At 65.0% G+C, this 18,042-nt stretch overlaps 2 protein-coding genes and 1 long non-coding RNA gene across 3 annotated transcripts; all 3 read right to left on the bottom strand.

The window, feature by feature from the left end:
• Positions 1-8,038: 8,038 nt before the first annotated feature.
• Positions 8,039-8,591, bottom strand: LOC148592189 (uncharacterized). Its single transcript, XR_015913956.1, has 2 exons — positions 8,342-8,591; positions 8,039-8,215 (listed from the first exon to the last, which is right to left on the bottom strand). It is a non-coding gene; the product is annotated as an uncharacterized LOC148592189 (long non-coding RNA).
• An 863-nt stretch (positions 8,592-9,454) lies between these two features.
• Positions 9,455-12,653, bottom strand: MCL1 (MCL1 apoptosis regulator, BCL2 family member). The gene is made up of 3 exons (XM_088535324.1): positions 12,035-12,653; positions 10,202-10,449; positions 9,455-9,776 (listed from the first exon to the last, which is right to left on the bottom strand). Exons 1-3 carry the CDS (start codon positions 12,633-12,635, stop codon positions 9,660-9,662), a joined length of 966 nt encoding a protein of 321 aa, XP_088391450.1. The 5' UTR covers positions 12,636-12,653; the 3' UTR covers positions 9,455-9,659.
• A 3,649-nt stretch (positions 12,654-16,302) lies between these two features.
• On the bottom strand, positions 16,303-17,782 carry ENSA (endosulfine alpha). Its single transcript, XM_088535445.1, has 3 exons — positions 17,635-17,782; positions 17,279-17,415; positions 16,303-16,578 (listed from the first exon to the last, which is right to left on the bottom strand). The coding sequence occupies exons 1-3, from the start codon at positions 17,780-17,782 to the stop codon at positions 16,408-16,410; spliced, it is 456 nt and encodes a 151-aa protein (XP_088391571.1). The 3' UTR covers positions 16,303-16,407.
• Between the last annotated feature and the right edge of the window lie 260 nt (positions 17,783-18,042).

The following is an 18,042-nucleotide window of genomic DNA, read 5'->3' as shown; positions in this document are numbered from 1 at the left end:
GGGCGCAGGGCAGCGGGGCTGAGCGCAGGAGCTCAGCCTGGTTCTTCCCGGGCTGATCCGCCCCGTGTCCCCGTGCGCCGGGCTGGCTCCGTGTCCTCCGGGAGAGCAGCCAGGAGCTGCCGCCCCAGCACAGGCCGGGCCGGGGGACGACGCTGTCCCCCGGGTGGGAGCAGCAGCGAGAGGGAAGCCCAGGGCCTCCCTGCGGGGCAGCGGGGCGACCGGGACAGGTTCCTTGGCCGTGCGGAGGGGAACGGGGCAGCCGGGCGGCCGCTCCACTGGGGCGCTCGGGAACGCGGCTCGGCCCAAAGGGGCGTGCGGGCAACTGGCCGGTGTCCGGGCCCCTCGCTGTGCCACCCCCTGCACCCCGGGTGCCCCGCAGGGCCCGGCCGCCCTTGTGCTGCGGGTCCCTGGGCCAGGGCGCGCGGGGCCAGGGAGGCCCCGTCCCCGTTAGGACACACGGGAGCGCTGGGAGCAGCGGGGCCTGCGCCGGGTGCAGCCAATGGCGGAGGCGGCGGCGGGAGCGGACGGGAGCGGCCGCCAGGCGGCGCCGCCGTGCGCGGTGGAGGGCGGTGCTGAGGGGCGGTACCGGGAGGTACCGGAACCGGAGCCAGCAGCCGTGAGAGCAGGAGCCGGTCCCGGGAGCGGTGGGCCCGGCACGGGCGGAGGCCGCGGGCCGGAGCCGCCCCGGTGCGGGGCCCCTTCCCGGCAGCGGGAGCAGCCGCTGCCCCCGGGGTCCCGCGGGGACGGCGAGTGCCGGGGCGGGCGGCGGAGCCGGGGCCGGGCCGGGGGCGTCGGGCCCGGCCGGGCAGCGCTCGCGGCTCCGGGCGGCGGCACCGAGCGCGGTCCCGGCCCGGCCGGGGCTCGGCCCTGTCCCCGCTCGAGCGCTGGAGCCGGTAAGGAACGAGCGGGGGGCCCGGGGCAGGGGATGGGGTGCGCGGGGGTGCCCGGGGCTCCTGTGCACCGAGCCTGGCGCCTGTGGAATCCATAGGGACCGTCCCTATCCATAGGGACCGCATGGCGCTGCCATCACTGTGCGCGTCCGTGCAACTCCACCATAACCTGCGCGTGGCTGTAAGGGAAAATAACAAAAACTTAACTCATGGGTCTGATTTATCCAATTATCTTGTTGATTTTTGTTTGTAATAAAGCTATTTGTTAGATCTATCTCATTATCTTGTTAACCGGTTTATGGGATAAAGAACAATTTGTTTATGGGGGCTGCAGTGGTGGCTCCTGGGTTTCCCTGTTCACCTCCCTGCTGATGGTGTGTCTTCATGGAGCAGTTCCCTTAGGAATACTGAATGTGTGTTGACTCCTGCTGACTAATGATTCCCTGCTCTGAGCTGGAAGCACTGGCTGCACCTGGAATAAAATGTTGGACTGCCCCGATGGTGTCTGCTGCGCTTGTGTGTCCCCCACTGCACTGCTGTGCCCACAATGTGCCCAACTGCCCAGCTTGTCAGTCAGTCACTGTCACAACCTGCCATCACCTGGAACAGCTCATCCACACTCAATGATTAGCTCATGAACAGTTAATTAGTTAATTGAATAATTGGCTCATTAGCAGCTCCTCCCTAGTCACTAACGAGTCTGGGGGTTGCACAAACACTGGACGAGGGGGTCCCCAAATCGCCTTTCGCTGCATATTCTAAGTCGTGCGCGAAGGTTCGGCCTGGTGCATGGGGGCTCCCCTGCCGCCGCGGTGCCCGCGAACGGACCCCCACCTCCGGTGAGGGTCCACGCGCCCAACCACCCCCCGCCCAGCCCAGCCACCCACCGACCCCTGCCCTCCTCCCACCCGCACTAAGGGGGCTGCCCCCCACCCCAAGGCCTCTGTTTGGGGCTGGAAACAGACGACTTAGTCCCTGTTTCCAAGCTCCAAAACGCACGATTTAGTCTCTTTTTCTGAGCTCTCCAACCAGCTCCCAGAGCTGCTGTGGAGCCCCAAAGCACCCCCTGAGCCTGGGGGGAGGCAGCACTGGGGAACAGGCTCCATCCTGCAGCTCTGGGGCCTCAGGAACAGCCCAGGGGCCGCTTGGGAGCTCAGGGAAGGAGAGGGAGCCCCAGGCAGCCCCTGGAGCCTCCTGGAGCTCCCAAGGGCAGGATGGAGCTGCCCTTGCTGGGCCCCAGGCAGCCCCAACCCCTCGGGGCTCTTCCAGCTCCACCAGGGCAGAAGTTGCCCCCTCAGTTTCACAGCCCCAGAACACAGGACTGAGCCTCTGTTGTGGAGCCCCAAAACACAGGGCTGAGCCCCCCTTTCCCAGCTCTGACACCCCCCAAGGCTCTTTTGGAGCCCCAAAAGCAGCTCCAAAGCAGCCCCGGGGGCTGGTGGGAGCCCAGAAAGGAGCCTGAGCCCCCAAATCCCAGGATTTTGCTGCCCTTTCTAAACCCCAGGCCTGGCCCTTCCCCTCAGCCAGTTCCCAAGCACCAGGACCCCAGGACTGAGTCCCCCTCCCTTCCTGAGCTCCCAGACCAGCCCCGGGAGCCGGGATGGGGAAACACAGGAGGGAACCTCCATTCCCGAGCCCCAAAGCAGCCCCCGGAGCCCGCGGGGGAGCCCAGAGCTGCAGCCCCCCAGGCTGCCCCTTCGCCCCGGTTCTCACCTCCGAGCCCCGCGGCCCCGTGTGCGGGGGGGGGCGGGAAGGGGGTCGGGGCGGGTCGTGCTCGGGACCCGGCGCGGGGCCCCCTCCGGGCCGGCCGGGCCCAGCCCGCAGCGCGGGGCAGCCCCGGGGCGGGCGGGCGGCCGCTGCGCTCCGGCCCTTCGGCCTTTATTTCCCGGCGGCGGCAGCGGCCGCTCCGCGCCCCGCCGCTCCCGGCGGCGGCAGAGTCCCCCGGGCCCCTCGGCCGGCACCGGCCCGGCCGCTGCCGCTTACCTGGGCCCGGGCGGCCCGGCCGGGGCAGCGCGGCCGGAGCGCGGCCAGCCCGGACCCCCCTCGCCGAGCGCCGCCGCCGCCCGCGCCCGCCCGTGACTGACGGAGGCGGCGCCGCCGCGCAGGCGCGGGAAGAGGCCGCCCGGCCCCGCCCCCCGGCCAGCAGCCCCGCCCATGGCCCCGCCCCCTCCCATTGACACGCCCCCGCGGTTCTGGCCACGCCTCCCGTCGCCCTGGCCACGCCCCCAGCGGACATGGTGCTTCTGCCCGGGTTGATCCGCCCCGCAGCCCCGAGCCGCCCCCCGGGACCGGACGGAGCGGGCAGCGCGGCGGGACCCGCCGGCCCCGGGGCGAGGAGGGCCCACCTGGGCCTGTATGGAGCCTGCGGGGGGCGGCTCGGGGCCCACGGGAGCTGTCCTGAGCCATAAGGAGCCTGGGGAGGTCCATGCGGGGCCTTTTGGGCTTGACCGGGCCCGTACAGAGTCCATGGGAGGCCGCTCAGGGCGCGTACGCCCCACGCAGGGCCTGCAGTGGAGCCTGCAGATGCCCACACGGGGCCATCGGCCCACCCGAGATCTTACAGTGCCCATGGAGGTCTGCGTGGGCCCCATAGAGCCGAACGGGCCTGAAGGGGCTGAGCGGGTCCCATAGGGCCTGCACGGAGCCCGCAGAAGGTCCACACGGAGCCTGTAGGGCCCATCCAGGCCTGTACGGAGCTCACCGGGGCCATACGAGGCCCATAGGGACACCCAGGCACGCAGGGGACACACGGGGCCTGTACAGAGCACCCGGGAGCGCACGGGGCCCGCAGGGTGCCAAGCGGGGCCCGTCCAGGCCCAGCCCAAGCCCAAGTTGGTCTGTGGGGGCCCCCAGGGCCCTTATGGAGCCCGGGGAGGTCTGCCCAGAGCCCAGGGAGCGTCCCGGGCTCTGTGCAGAAATAGGGAAACGGAGCAAAGAGAAGTGAGAGAAACAGAGACAGCAAAGAGAAACGCTGAGCAAAGTGCAAAGAAATGGAGCAAAGAGAAACGGAGAGCAAAGTTAGGAGGAACAGAGCAAAGAGCAGTCAAGGAACAGAAAGCAAAGAGAAAGAGAGCAATGGAGTGCAAGAAAGAAGAAAACAGCAAAGAGCAAAGACAACAGAGACAGCAAAGAGCAACGATGAAGAGCGGACGAAAGAGAAGACAAACAGCTGAGAGTAAATATTAACAGCAGAGGAGAATATAAAAGGAGAAAGCAAAACTGGAGCCAGAGAACAACAGAAGAGCAAAACAGCAGCAAGGAAAGACTGAGAAATTAAGGAGCGGAGAACAGAGCATAAGGGAAAAAAGAACAGAGGGCCGGAAAGAAACGGCAAGAAAATAAAGAATGGCAAGCAGAGAAAAAATGCTAGAAAGACTGTGAAAGGTGGAAGAGAACACAAAAAATGGAGGAGAAACTGGAAACATGGAACCAGGGAACTGCCGGCCCGAAAGAGAATGCGGATCGCGAAGCCAACAGAAAAGCGAAGCAGCAGATCGATAGACAAATAGACTGGAAACAAAAGAGCCAACAGCAAAAGGCAGGAGGAAACAGGAACAAAGGAAACACAGGCACCAGTAAAGTGGAGAGGAAAAGGGAGACAAAGCAAAAAATAAAAGATAAAAAGATGATTTGTGGAGAAAGGAAGGAGAATAGGAGAAACCCAAGGCCGCAAAATTCAGGCTTCTCATGGCAGTAAAAGAGCAAAGGAGAAAACAGAGGGTAAATACGGGCAGTCTGTATTCAATAAAGACAATAACAGCACCACAATCATCTTCATGAATGAAATATGAGACCACAAAAACATTGTTATTTGACCATAGACCCATAGAGAGGACATAGGATCACTTGGGCCCCATAGGACCCCATGGAGACACCATAGCCCCTTTTCTGCCCCCCAGAGACTCCCAAAGAACCTTGGACCCTGTAGAGACCCCCCTAGGAATCCCCATTCCCCCCTAGGAACCCATACACCCCACAGAGGCCCCACAGAGACTCCCTAGGACTCCCTATAACCCTCTAGGATCCCATAGGACCCATAGAGACCTCACAGAGAAACCATAGGAGCCTGTAGGACTCCACAGGACCCCTTAGAGATCCCAGAGACCCCCAAGGGAGCACAGGCCCCATTGAGACCCCAGGGTCTCTAAGGGGACCTAGGGGGCTATAGGGGGTCCTATGGGGCCCTATGGGGTCTACCTGGAGTCCTAGGGGTCTCTATGGAGACCTAAGGAGTTATAGGGGGCTCTGGGGCTTCCACAGCATCTCCATGGGGGTCTATATGGGGGCCTATGAGGTCCTAGGGAGTTATAAGGGGGCCCTATGTGGCATATGGGGTTTTAAGGGATTATAGGGGATCTCTGTGGGGCAGGTAAGGCCCGATGGTTGCTCTATGGGGGGTCCTATGGGGTCTCAGTGAGGCCTGTGGGGTCCTAGGGGCTATAGGGGATCCTAGGGGGTCTCTATGGTGTGCTAGGTGGTATTATGGTGTTCACAGGGGGTCCTAGAGGGTCCAGTGGGGCCCCATGAGGACCTAGGGGATTACAGAGGATCTTTGTGGAGTCTGTGGGATTCTATGGGGTCTCTATGGGCACTATGGGGACCCAAGAGGTCTCTGTGGGACCTACGGGGTCCTAGGGGGTTATAGATGGTTTCTATGGTGTCTCTATGGGATCCTAGGGGGGCCTATTGCATCTCTATGGGGGATTCCAGGGGGCTGTAGGGGGGTCTCTGTGGGGCCTGACCCACAGACACTCCCTAGGACCCCACACAGACAATCCAGTACCCCCTGTATCCCCCTAGGACTCCACAGGCCCCATAGGGACTCCATGGAGACCCCCCAGGGCCCTCTAGGACACCCTAGGCCCCCTCGGAGCACACAGGGACCCCCAGGACCCTCCGGACACCACAGGGGTCCCGCACGCGTGTCCCATAGCCGCGTCCTGCAGGCACCCGCGACCCTGTGTCATGTTGGAGCGCACGCACGGGTGGCAGCGGTGCCTCTGCACGTCCCCCCCCCTCCCCCGCGTGTCCTGTCCCCATCGTCCCCCCCGCGTGTCCCCGTCCCCATCGTCCTCCCTTGTGTGTCCCTGTCCCCATCGTTCTCCCCCCCCCGCGTGTCCCCGTCCCCACGGTCCCCCCCCCACCCCGCGCGGGTTCCCGGAAACGTCACGTGACTTCCGCGCCGCTATTAGCGGCGCTGTTGCTGGGCAGAGCTCCGCGGGGGCGCGCGCGAGGCCGTGTGCAAAGCCGCGCGAGACCGTGTGCAACCCCGCGCGTGTGCAACCCCCGCGCGTGTGCAAACCGGCGCGTGTGCAAACCCCGCCTCCCGCCATGATCCCCCCAGTTCCCCCCGGGACCCACGCGGGGTCTCCGCGCTCCTCCCGCAGCCCACGCGGCCCCGGCGCGCTGAGGCCGCGCGCGCTCGTGACAGGGGCCGGCCCCGCCGCTTCCCGCCGCTCTTCCCGCTCCACTGCGTGCGGCTGCCCCCGGCAACCGAGTGTTTGTGTCAGGGCGGAACGTCTCGGGCTGAGTCAGCCCTGTGGCCCCGTGGGGTGACACCGCTGGGTGGCCCCGCTTGGGTGGCGGGGGCCGTGACGCGGGCAGGGGTGGTTAATTCCTGGGATTTGGGGTGGGGGCCCTGTGGGGTTCCTGGAAAAACGCTGCTCGTCCCAAATCGCCTGCACCCTGGTCCCAGCGTCCCTCCCGTGCGGGACACGGGGAGGTGGTGGCTGCAGGACGGGGCACAGGGAGCCCCCATGTTCCCCCCAGGCTCTGACCCCATGGGGTCCGTTTGCCAAGGGAAGCCCGATGCATTTTCCAAGGTCCCATTTTGGGAGGGAGCTGAGCGCTTCCCGGCACCATCACCCCTTCATCCCAAGGGAAAACGCAGGAGGCCCCGGTGCAGGAATCCCCGGGGCAAAACCAGCCGGCGCGTGGCTGGGGGGACACAATTGGCACCGCCTGGGGACAGCCGCAAGGGGCTGCGCAAAGGAGGGGGACACGAGGGCCGGCGGCTCCCGCGCGCTGGGAAGCGGCTCCGGTTACAGGAAACGTCCATGATCTCAGCGTGCAGCTATGGCCGGGGCCGCTTCCAGCTCCATCCCGGCCGGCGCCTTCAAAGGGCGGCCGGGAAGCGGCGCCGCGCGGGATCCCAGCGCCGGGGAGGCCGGGAGGTCGTCCCGGCGCGTTCGCGGCGGCCTCCTCGGAGCTCCCCAGGGCGCCCGCGTTTCCCCGAGCGAGGCCCGGCCTCCCCCCGGCCTCGCGCGGCTTTTCACAGAGGAGGAAGCAGCGGCGGCCGCTTCCCCACCGCCCTAGGCGGGTTTAAACCCAAAAACGGCCCGAGCGCGACAGGCCGATGGGGGAGAGGGTGCAAAGCAAGAGCACGGCGGCTTTTCCAGCGTTATTCCCTCTTTCGGGGGGTAAAACTTCACCAAAGGGTTTCTGTGCAGCACCTCAATTGCAGGAGGCTCCCAAAGGTCAGGGTTACAACGATGCACCCCCGCTTCCATAACGGTTGCTTTAATTTCCCCTTTTCAAATGCAAGCATTTCCAAGAATCTGAAACCCCGCAGTGTTTTTTTGTCTTTACTCTGAAAAGCCCCTATTTAAGCAGAACAGGAAGCCAGCTGGGGTTATCGGCGCCGCGCACGGCGCTATCGGCTCGGTTTCACAGCAGATAGCATTACCAGGAAGCAGAAACCCACTTTGACACCCTTTACACCCAAAACGCAGCCCCGGAGCAGCTCTTTGCATATTTCCATGGCAAAGGCCCAGCTTTGCATGCAGGGCCTCAGCGGCAGCAAGACTGAAGAGCCCAGCAGGCCCAAAATAGCTTGAGAAAAGGAGGCCGCAGCCCTGCACGTTTTCCCCTGCTGGAAGCACTCCCTGGGGTCCCCTTTTCCAGACATCCCATGGGGTGAAGCTGCCAGGGCACTTTTAGTCCCTGTTTAAAGCAGAGGAGCTTTGGTTGAAGGGGAGGATTTGGCCTCCTTTGGATGTTAAGAGGAATCCAGGGAGGTTTTTCACCCCAAAAAGCAGTCGCTCCCTGTCCCCTGCACCCGCAGGGTCTCCTCTTGGGAAGGGCCGGGTGCCGAGCAGGTACCGCATCAGCACCGCGTTACAGGAAACAGTTTTCAATACTGGAAGCTTGAGAACAAAGACATTTATTGACAAAAGCACCCGCTCGTTTCGGCGGGCCTGACAATAGCACCATGTTTAAGTTCTCCGCTTGGGTTTATGTGGCATTTCCATTAGGCATCGCTTGGTCTGAGGTCTGCACAGGGCACAGGAACATTCTAGTCATGCTGGGGCCTGGTATCATGGGAGCTTTCACCAAAGAAAGGAGAAAAAGGGAAAAAAAACACAACTGATTTGCTCAGTTTGAGTGTACAAAGGAGAATAGCACAAGATGGGCTATGGGTGATGCTTCTAGCAAGAGAGCAGAGGACTGACCTAGCGCAGGGATTGAGCGACTCGCACCGAGCGCGGATCACATCCGAGGAGTTTTATTCTGCTCCAGAACGTTACATTCTAATAGTGGCTTCACTTGATTCACGGCAGAAAGGATCAAAATAAAGTGAAGAAAAGGAAGTTAACTGATACCAGCTTCCACAATCCCCACCCACGCTACAACAACCAAAACAAGATTAAAACAAACAGAAACAAGAACTGTTGCCAGCAAGCCACGGGCATGATAAACCCCCAGGCCGCTGGTCCTCGCTGCGCTTCCTTGGCCACTCTGCTAGAGTACATTGGAAAGGGTGAAGTCAAGGCAGGAGAAGGCTCTGCCCCCAAAATACGCTGTCTCACAGGAGGATGAAGGGACACCTGCAAGTGACTCCCATCACATTCAAATGTCCCTTTTTACATCTTTATCTCTGCAAAAAAATGTATGTATGCTACAGCCTTAGTTATTTACAGTGGTTTCTTTACCGCCTCCCCACGGGGTGTGTGGGGTTTTACATACGGACAGATGCACTCCCTGTTTCGACCCCGCGCACAGCGCAGCGACGTCGCCGAGACCAGTGGGACACGAGCCTGGAGGAGCCGCAGCTGCTTGCGGTGACCGTCCCCAGGCCACCCCGCGCTGCCGGCCCCTTGTCCTGCCCCGGGGGCTGTGTCCCCAAGCTGCTGGTGGCCGTGGCACTTGTTTATGTGACTGCTCCAGCCCGGCGCTGCTCGGGCAGCTGTGTCCTGCTGGAGGGGACGGGCTGCACGTGCTCCGAGCGGCTCCTCGTCCCGTCCCCGCGCGCAGCTGCCGGGTGGCAGCGGTTTCGCCCCGCGCCGGCGCACCTGGGCACAGCCACAGGACACCTGGCACTTAATGCTTCTGTTCCAGGGGCGGGAGGAGCCACGAGCCGAGGCAGGACAGCGACAGCAGAAGATGCTGTTTCCAGAAAGCCGCTCTGAAACAGCCCCTGCACGCGCAGTCGGAGCCGGCAGGCCGGGATGAAGCTGCTGGTGCTCCTGGCTTGCTGGGCAGATCCGTTCCCTTGGCAGTAAAACTCTGAAGCTCTGAGCTCTCTTTGTGGTGCTCTCGAAGGAAGCAGAACACCGAGGCTTCACTTGCTGTTCCCAAAGCAATAAATCCTCTGTAGTGCCCAAATCTGACTGGATCACGCCTTCTTTCTCAGGAAAGAATTGCTCAGAGGATGCCTAGATGTTCTCCTTGGGTCACCAGGGCAGCTTCGAAGTACTCACAGGAGGAAGCGTCGGCTCGCGAGCTCCGAGCGGAGCCGGCGCCGGGAGTTCTGCCATCCCACGGCCGGGCTCACCGGATCATGTAGGCCAGACTTGCTCCCAGTCCAGCAAACCCTGCGAAAGCCATCAGGACATTTCTGATGCTTCCTTCTACGTCCTCTACTCGAAAGAATTCAACAAAACCCTCCTAGGAAAAAGAACGGACAGTCATTTCTCCTGCCAGCCACACGGTCTCCGCAGCACGAAGCCCTTTGGCTTTCCCGCGGCCAGGCACGCTCCGGGGGTGCTCACTGGGCTCTGCCAGGCTCGTCACAGCAGCAGGGCTGCCCCGAGGCCACCGAGCGGAGGCAGAAATTGGGGGCAGCCCCATAGTGGCTGTGGGGACACTGCTACCCCCGCACTGTGTGTCTGAACTGCTCGAAGCAGTTTGACCCCGGGAGCTGCTCAAACGCCACGGCTCTGACTAGGCCTCTAGACAGGGGTTTCAGCAGAGCAGTGACTCATGCCGTGCGCTCCACTGACACATGCGGTTGTCACCAGGCTGGTTATGGAAATAGGAAAATACTGGATTGCTTTAGAGGGCCACAATGTTCAGGACAGGCAGTGACTCACCCAGCCTCCTTGGCTCAGCAGCCACTCTCGTTTGGACGAGACGAGAGCATCTGTGATGATCCCTGCCAGCGAGGGGATGCAGCTCTCCTGGTTGATGCTCTTCAGGTGTTTTGCAACGAAGGCACCAAATGAGATGAGTGTCACAACTCTGCCCCAGTTTGTTACTCCATCACTGAAAACTTGGGCGGCCACCTCGGACACAGATTCCAGGTCTTCCTCCTTCTGGATTTCCAGCTTCCGCAGCATTCCTGTGGGAGACACTCATTTTAGAAACAGGCCCCTTCGAGTCCCACATTCCTCCTCCTGAAGGGCTCATCTCGGCAGGGCAAAACAGCCTCTAACCCGCTGCGCGTTCCTTCCTCCCCACCTCGCTGGGGCTGCCACTGCTGCCACATCAGCGTCCACACCCTGCAGGGTCACAGTGACAGCTCTAAAGTCCGTTTGCAGCCTGGCCCCAGCCAAGATAAGGCACAATCACCTCCTGCAAAGCAGATGTCTCGCGATTTTATTAATCTGCTCCTAGGGACAGGAACACTGACCTGCAGTGTCAGGACAAGCCCTTACGAAACCAAAAGGCACTACTTGCTACCGCCAAATCACCAGGAAGCCTTCCCAAATTTCCTGCACAAAGTTGGCTATCTTTAAAACTAAAGCTGCCTCATGAGCTTTGACCTGAATGTTCTTCCCACGCTGCACACGTCTAATCAAATGCACAATCTTTTACAGGAAGAATTTTAAAAACTGGAACGTCCTCCCCCAAGCAGGAAGGCATTTCCCTGGGGCTGCAGCTCGGGCCGCATTCCTGCGGCCGCGGCGCTCGCGGCGGCGCCGCTTGCGTTGCACAAAACCAGCGCCCAGGGGCCGGTCCCACTTCCTGCCCGGGCTTCCCGGCACTCGAAGCTGCAGTTTCTCGTCCTCGGCACAAACACCTGCTCGGCCGCCGCTCTGCGAGTTTCTGGGGCTATTTTAGGGCCGCTCCGAAGTGGCTGTAATGCACCAAAATAGCTGTCGCCCAACCGCACAATTCAGGAGAACTTTACCCGGACACGCTCAGGCCTCCCCAGCCGGGGGAGCAGGGGTTGAAGCTGCCGGGCTAATTAATCTTTGGCCACTCGGGGTTATTTGCATGCGGCCACGCTGATCAAAGCGGGGCGCGAGGAGGAACCGTGGCTAATCTGTAACCGGAATATCTCCCCCACGCATGTTAGGGCTGGTTTTCCCCCTCCCAAACGAGCAAAGTTCAGTTTCGTTTTTAACGAAACTCGGCTCCCCGCAGCCCCAAACCCCAGCGTCCCGGTGCCGACACGGGGGCCCAGCTGCAGCGGGGCAGAACCCGCTGCACCCCACGAGGCCCCACGCGCAGCGACCGCCCCAGGGCTCCATCTCCCCTGGCACGAGGGGCGAGAGGAGCCCCCGCGCCCCAGAGGCCTCCCCGGGAAGGGGAACGGCGCAGAGCGGGGCCCGCAGCCCCCTGCCCCACGGAAGGGGCCTCCAGCAGCCCCGGCAGCCCGCAGGAGGGCACGCGGGCCCAGGCAAGGCCTGGGATCCCGACCAACGCCGCGGACTAGGGGCAGCCCCAGGAAACCCCCGGGAGGAAACGCGGGCTCAGACCAAGGCCTGGGACCCACGAACCCCCCTGTAACGCGGGGAACCCCCCGGGAAGGGAATCCGGGCTCAAACTAAAGCCCAGAACCCCCGACCTCCCCCTCCCTGCGGCCCCGGAGACCTCCAGGCCACCCGGAGCGGGACAGGCGGGTCGAGGCGCCAGAGCCGCCGCTTCCCCGGGGATCCCGGGCCGATCCGTGGGGAGTCCAGCCCCCCCGCTGCACGCACCTTGGAACGCGAGCTCGTGCTTGCGCATGATGCCGTCGCCGACCCTCCGCAGCGTCTCCAGCGCCTTCTCCATGACGCCCGCGCCGCCGGGCCGGCCGGGGCCGCAGAGCAGGCCCGAGAAGAGCTTCTTGACGGCGGGCTCGGCCTCGCCCGCCGCCTCGCGCAGGTAGCGGCTGATGAGCTCCAGCGAGTCCTGCCGCAGCTCGTCGGGGCTCTGCGGCTCGGGCGGGGTGGCGGGCAGCGAGGAGGGCAGCGAGGCCGGCGGCGGCGGCGGGATCCCCGCGGCCGCCCCGCGCTCCCCCTCGGCCTCGCAGCCGTCCAGCTCCTGCTCGGGGCTCCACAGCGAGGCGGGCCGCGCGGCGGGGCCAATGAGCGCGCGGGGCGCCGCGGCGGGGCCAATGGCGAGGCGGGGGGCTGCGGCGGGGCCAATCAGAAGCCGGGGTACCTCAGCGCGGCCGCCGGGCGCGCAGCCGCCCTCGGGGCCCGGCGGCGCCGGCGATGGCGCGGGCGGCGCGGCGGGCGGCGCGGCGGGCGCCAGGGCCGGGCCGCCGCCGCAGTAGAGGTTGAAGCCGATCACGGCGTGGCGCTTCATGGCGAACATGGCGGCGCCGAGCAGGCCGCGCTGCCGCCGGCAGGGCCAGGGGTGGGGCGCGCGCGGCCCGGCCGCCGTTTATACCCGTGGCCGCCGTGACGCCACGGGGCGGCGCGAGCCGCGCCGGTTCCGGTGCCGCCCCCGCCGCGTTATGTAACGTACCATATAGGGGCAGGAAGGGGGCGGGAGGCTGCTGCGCAAGGACGCCTTTTTTGGGGGTGAAACTGCATGAAGGGGAGCGGCGCGGGAGGGGGCGGCGCCGGGCGGGGTCGCCGCGGGGCCTGATCCTGCCGCCTTCGCCCTCCGCAGTGACGGGTCCCTATAGCCACGGGTCCCTATAGCACCGCCACGGCCCCCGCGGGGATGGGCCCTATAGCCATGGGTCCCTATAGCACCGCCACGGCCCCCACGGGGATGGGCCCTATAGCCATGGGTCCCTATAGCACCGCCACGGCCCCCACGGGGATGGGCCCTATAGCCATGGGTCCCTATAGCACCGCCACGGCCCCCGCGGGGATGGGCCCTATAGCCATGGGTCCCTATAGCACCGTCACGGCCCCCACGGGGATGGGCCCTATAGCCACGGCCCCCTGCAGTGCTGGTCCCTATAGCTGCAGCCTCCTGCAGGGATGGCCCCTATAGCCACGACCCCTATTGCATCGCCATGACCCCCCCGCAGGGACGGTCCCTATAGCCACGGCTCCCCATGGGGATGGTCCCCATAGCCACGGCCCCCTATAGCACCGCCAGGGTCCCCCTGCAGTCATGGTCCCTATGGCTGTGGCCCCCCTCACTGCTGGTCCCTATAGCTACGGCCCCCTATAGCACCACCACAGCCCTCTGCGGTGCTGGTCCCTATAGCCGCGGCGCCCTGCGGTGCTGGTCCCTATAGCCATGGCTCTCCGCGGGGATGGTCCCTATAGCACTGCCAGGACCCCCTGCGGTGCTGGTCCCTATAGCTATGGCCCCCCACGGTGCTGGTCCCTATAGCACTGCTGTTCTCCCCCAGCGTTGGTCTCTCTCTGCCCCCCCATGCATCCCCAGCCCTCTGCACTGCCGGGGACCCCCTCGCCCCCCATGGTCCCTGTCACCCCCCCCAGGCCCCAGCGCTGCCCCCATCGTGGCCCTCCTTGTCCCAGGCCTCCCCCTTTCCCCTCCTTTCCGCAGCAGCTCCCCCGGCCGGCGCTTCCCGCGCGGAGCCAGCGCTGCCACTTCCCGCGCGTCACGGCGCCGCGGTGCAGCGCCTCGCTGCTTCACCCCCGCCTTTTCGGTTAAACCCGGCGCTGCTTTTGGTTTCTTTGGCCGGATGTTTATGGGAAATCACCCCAACTTTTCCCGTTACTGTCAGGCTGTCGGTGCCGCCAGCCCCCGGATTGTGACGAAGCCGCTCGGGGCCGTGTGGGGCACCCATCACCCGAAGCGATGGGATCAGGCACGCGGCGTCACACGGACGTGGGGAAACTGCTGGGATGTGGCTCGTGTCACGTAGGGAACCTTCAAAGGACGTGGGAGCTGGGAGCACACGGGAAAACCCACAGGGAAACAGGAAAAGAGGCGCTGCGAGAGGAGACCGTTTTGGGGATGCGAAGGGCTGCTCTGCCTTCCTGGTGGGATCAAACACCGAACAGCAGGAAAAGGTGGCAAATCCATCCCGACCCGGCTCCAGCACGCGCAGAGCGGCCGCCCGCGCTGGCGCCTCCAGCGCAGAGCAGCTGGGGTGGCCGCAGGAAGGAAGTTTCCACAATGGCTCTTTGTCCGCGCGGAGGGAACCCGGCCGGCACCGCCGCGGCCCAGGCCTGGAGGATGCTCCCTGCTCCGGGCCAGGATCTCCGGAGAGGAGGAGAGGGGCCAGCGCCCGGCCAGCAACGCGACTCCGTGCAAAGGGCGCCGGAATCATCACGGTGCTGCAACCCCGGCTCCCACCCGGGGCGGTGACGTCGCCCCGGCCACGGCAGCGCGGTGTCACCACGACGTCACGACGGTGACGCGCCAGGATTCCCTCCCCACGAGGCTAAAGGACGCGGTCTTGACCCCAGGTGAGCACGGAGAGGCGCGAGGCAGGAAAGCTGGGGGTGAGAACCCGCGCGTGACGCGGGCCGGGCGGATTCCGGGCTCCGGCAGGAGGCAGCCCCGGTGCCGGGCGCTTCTCCCAGGCTGCAACACACGGGGAAGCGGATTCTGTGCAGCAGGAGCACCAGGGACACGGCCCTGCCGGGCGCTGCGGTCCGGCCAGAACAGCGACGTGTTCTTGGCACGCGGCTGGAACACGGCGTCCCGGCCCGGCCCTCGTGACCGCCCCGTGACCGCCCGTGCGCAGCAGGACGGACGCTCCAATGGGGCTGGGGCGGCCGCAGGAGGTTCCCCCCCGCTTTTGGGGGGGATTTTGGGGTGCAAAAAGGGAAAAAAATTACAAACTCCCTCCTCTGGCTCCCCCAGATTCCTCAGCACTGAGCGGAGGCAGCTGCCAGCCAGGCTGGGCTGCAGTCCTGGTGCCCAGGGCTGGGACAGGCCCCTTGTCCCCCAGTGTCCCCCGGCCCTGCTTGGCCCTGTCCCCAGGGGTTGGGGGTCACAAACACCCCCTTTCCTTCCCTTTGGCTCCCCCGTTCCGGCACAAGATCCTTCACTGGGAGCAGCAGCCGCGTGGCCAAGGCCACCGCGTCCCCTCAGGGACACGATGTGCCCGTGGCGCTCCTCCGACATCCTTTTTTTTATTATTTATTATGTTTTTACGTAAGAGCCTGTGGCGCTTCCCCCAGCTGAGCAAACGCGCTCGGCATTTCCTGCATCCCAGGGAACAAACACGGCTCGGGAGCTGCCGCTGCCCTCCGGCCCCGCCGGGCACGGAGCCAGGGCGGCGTTCCTCCCTCCCGGCTTTTATTTCTACTAAGAAAAGCGCACTAGAAAAGAGAAGAGAGGAAGAAGATGTAAAAAATTATATATATTTTTATATATATGATTCGTATCTATTTACAACGCGGCCGGGACAGGACAGAAGGTGTCGAGGGGGTCGTGCAGACGCCGTCTGCGGCCGCGCGGGAAGGGCAGGGAGTGACACGGTGGGGGGCCCTGGTCCCGCTAATCCCGGGTTCTCTTCCTCTCCCCAGCGAGCAGGATCGCGGGCTGGAGCCGGCAGCTCGCCCGGGCTTCCCAAGGGAATCCTCTGAGCGCTGGGGCTCAGCTCGCCCGTCCCGCGCTCCCGAGGGCGACGTTGGGCACCCCCGCTAACACCCCCCGCAAGGAAGCGGCGCCGCTTTTCCCGGTTGGAAAGGGCAGGGCCCCATTCGGGCCGCAGTGCTGCCCCCTTCCTTATTCTGTCACACCTGAAACAAAGCCAAAGCAGGAGGAAAAAGGGAGAGAAAAAAGGAAAAGGAAGAAAGCCCAGGCCTGGCTGCACCGCGCGGGGACACGGGCTCCTCCCGCTGCCCTTCCTCAGCGCCGCCGCCTTCCTCCTCTCCTGCTGGATTTTCCCACTCTCCCGCAGCCGCCTGCGCTTTTCCTCCGGCGCATCCCAGTGCGCCGGGGACGCGGGGACACGTCCGAGCCCCGCGTTGGGCACGTTATCCGCTATCGCCTCCCTCCCGGAGCTCCGCTCTCCGCGCAGCGCCTGCAGACCCTGCTCGGCCCGATTCCTGCTGCCGATTCCAACTACTACCTGGCGGCGGGGACACCCCAGCCCTATGGTACAGCAAAGTCCAATCAGTTTAACCAAAACAACGAAGAAAACAGGGAGAAGGGGAAAAAAAAAAAAAAAAAGGCAAGAGGAAAGGGCTCTGTCCGCGGGTTACCCCGCGAGCTTGCTGGTGACGAGCGAGGACTTCCTCTGCGGGAGGTCCTGCGGCGTGGGGATGTGGTCTCCCGTCACCAGGTTCTTGTCCGGCCCCGCGCTCGGCAGCTGCTTGTTCTTCATCTTCGCCTTGGCCATGTTGTAGTCCCCGGAGTCAAAGTATTTTTGCTGGAAGAGGGAGAGTTGGGGTCACTCGGCTGCAGGACGCCCACAACGGCACCGAGCACCCGGCCACAAATCCACAGGCCCCCAAGGAGCCACCGGGACACAAAACCGCGTCACGAGCACGAGGGGCAGGGGACAACCCCACGAGGGAGACCCGATTCCGAATGCCGGCGCTCCGCTCCCCCTTCCCGCCCCACGCAGAGCTTGTGGTGTGGAGCCAGGTTGCCTTTGCTCGCTCCTCTGCTTAACACAACGGGGACCGAATCCCACTTGGGAGCCGTGGACATGAAGTGGTCGCTGCAGCAGCAAAATCCCAGGCCAGCTGCCAGCTTTGGGAATCCCACTTTGGGAATGGGTGAGCCCACTGACAAAGGCAGGAATTTTCTCCTGGGAAAAGAGACGGAGGCCCCTGCCCTTCCGGTGCGGGAGCAGCTCCCAGCAGGTGAATCCTGCGGGGATACGCGGAGCGCTGGGGCCGCAGGGCGCCCCGTTCCCCCCGCACACGCGTGGCGCTCGGGGCCGCCGTCACGGCCGTCCTGGTGACACAGGGCAAGGCCGGTGGCACAAGGAGCCGCCGCGCGGGAGGCGCTTCCCGTCCCCGCAGCCCGGGCCCAGGCGGCACCGCCGGCGCCTCCCTCGGGGCCCCCACGGGCTCTCCGGGCCGGGAAGCCGCGCGCGAGCCCCGCGGGCCGGGACACGGTACCCCCTTCTGCAGCCGCTTCATGAGGAAGCCGGAGCCGCCGGGCCGCTGGCCCAGCCCGGGGTACTTGGCCTTCAGCTTCGCCTCCTCCGCGCGCTCCGCGGCCGCGGGCTCCTCCGGCGCCTCCTGCAAAACAAGGGCTCGTCACCGCGGCACCGGGCGCGTTACGGACGGGACGGGACCGGACCGGACCGGACCGGACCGGACCGGACCGGACCGGACCGGACCGGACCGGACCGGACCGGACCGGACCCCGCCGTCCCACAACCCCCCACGCCGCCCGTCCATCCCCTATCTGCCCCATAAACAAGCCCTGCCGGAAGTCCAGCCCTCGCCAGGCCGTAAGCCAATGTGCGCACGTCGACCAATCGGCGCACGGCGCCGCCGGGAGTGACGGGGCCCGGGGCCAATGGGAGCGCGGGAGCGCGCGGCCCTCGCGCAGCGCCTCACCTGCTTCTCGTCGCCGGTGCCGCCGGCGCGGGCGGCGGGGCCGGGCGGGGCCGCCATGGCGGAGCGGGCCCTGCTCTCCGCGCGCCGCCGCTCCCCGCCGCTCTGCGGCCAAAATGGCCGTCGCCGCCCCCCTAACGTGTCCGCCCGCTGACGGGCAGGCGCGCGGTCCAATGGGAGCGGGAAGGAGGCTGGGGTGACATCACGGCCGGCCAATCAGCGCGCGGGGGAGGCGGGGAGAGGGGCGGGGCGGAGGACGCCGCGGCCGCGGGCCAATGGGGAGCGAGACGGGAGTGCGGGGGCGGAGAGAAGAGCCCGGA

The sequence above is a fragment of the Tinamus guttatus genome, unplaced genomic scaffold, assembly GCF_059628265.1.
Source record: "Tinamus guttatus ecotype Peru unplaced genomic scaffold, ASM5962826v1 Tinamus_guttatus_pri_ptg000629l, whole genome shotgun sequence".
Taxonomy (NCBI): domain Eukaryota; kingdom Metazoa; phylum Chordata; class Aves; order Tinamiformes; family Tinamidae; genus Tinamus; species Tinamus guttatus.
The sequence above is the reverse complement of the archived record's forward strand: the minus strand, read 5'-3'. Positions and strand labels throughout refer to the sequence as shown.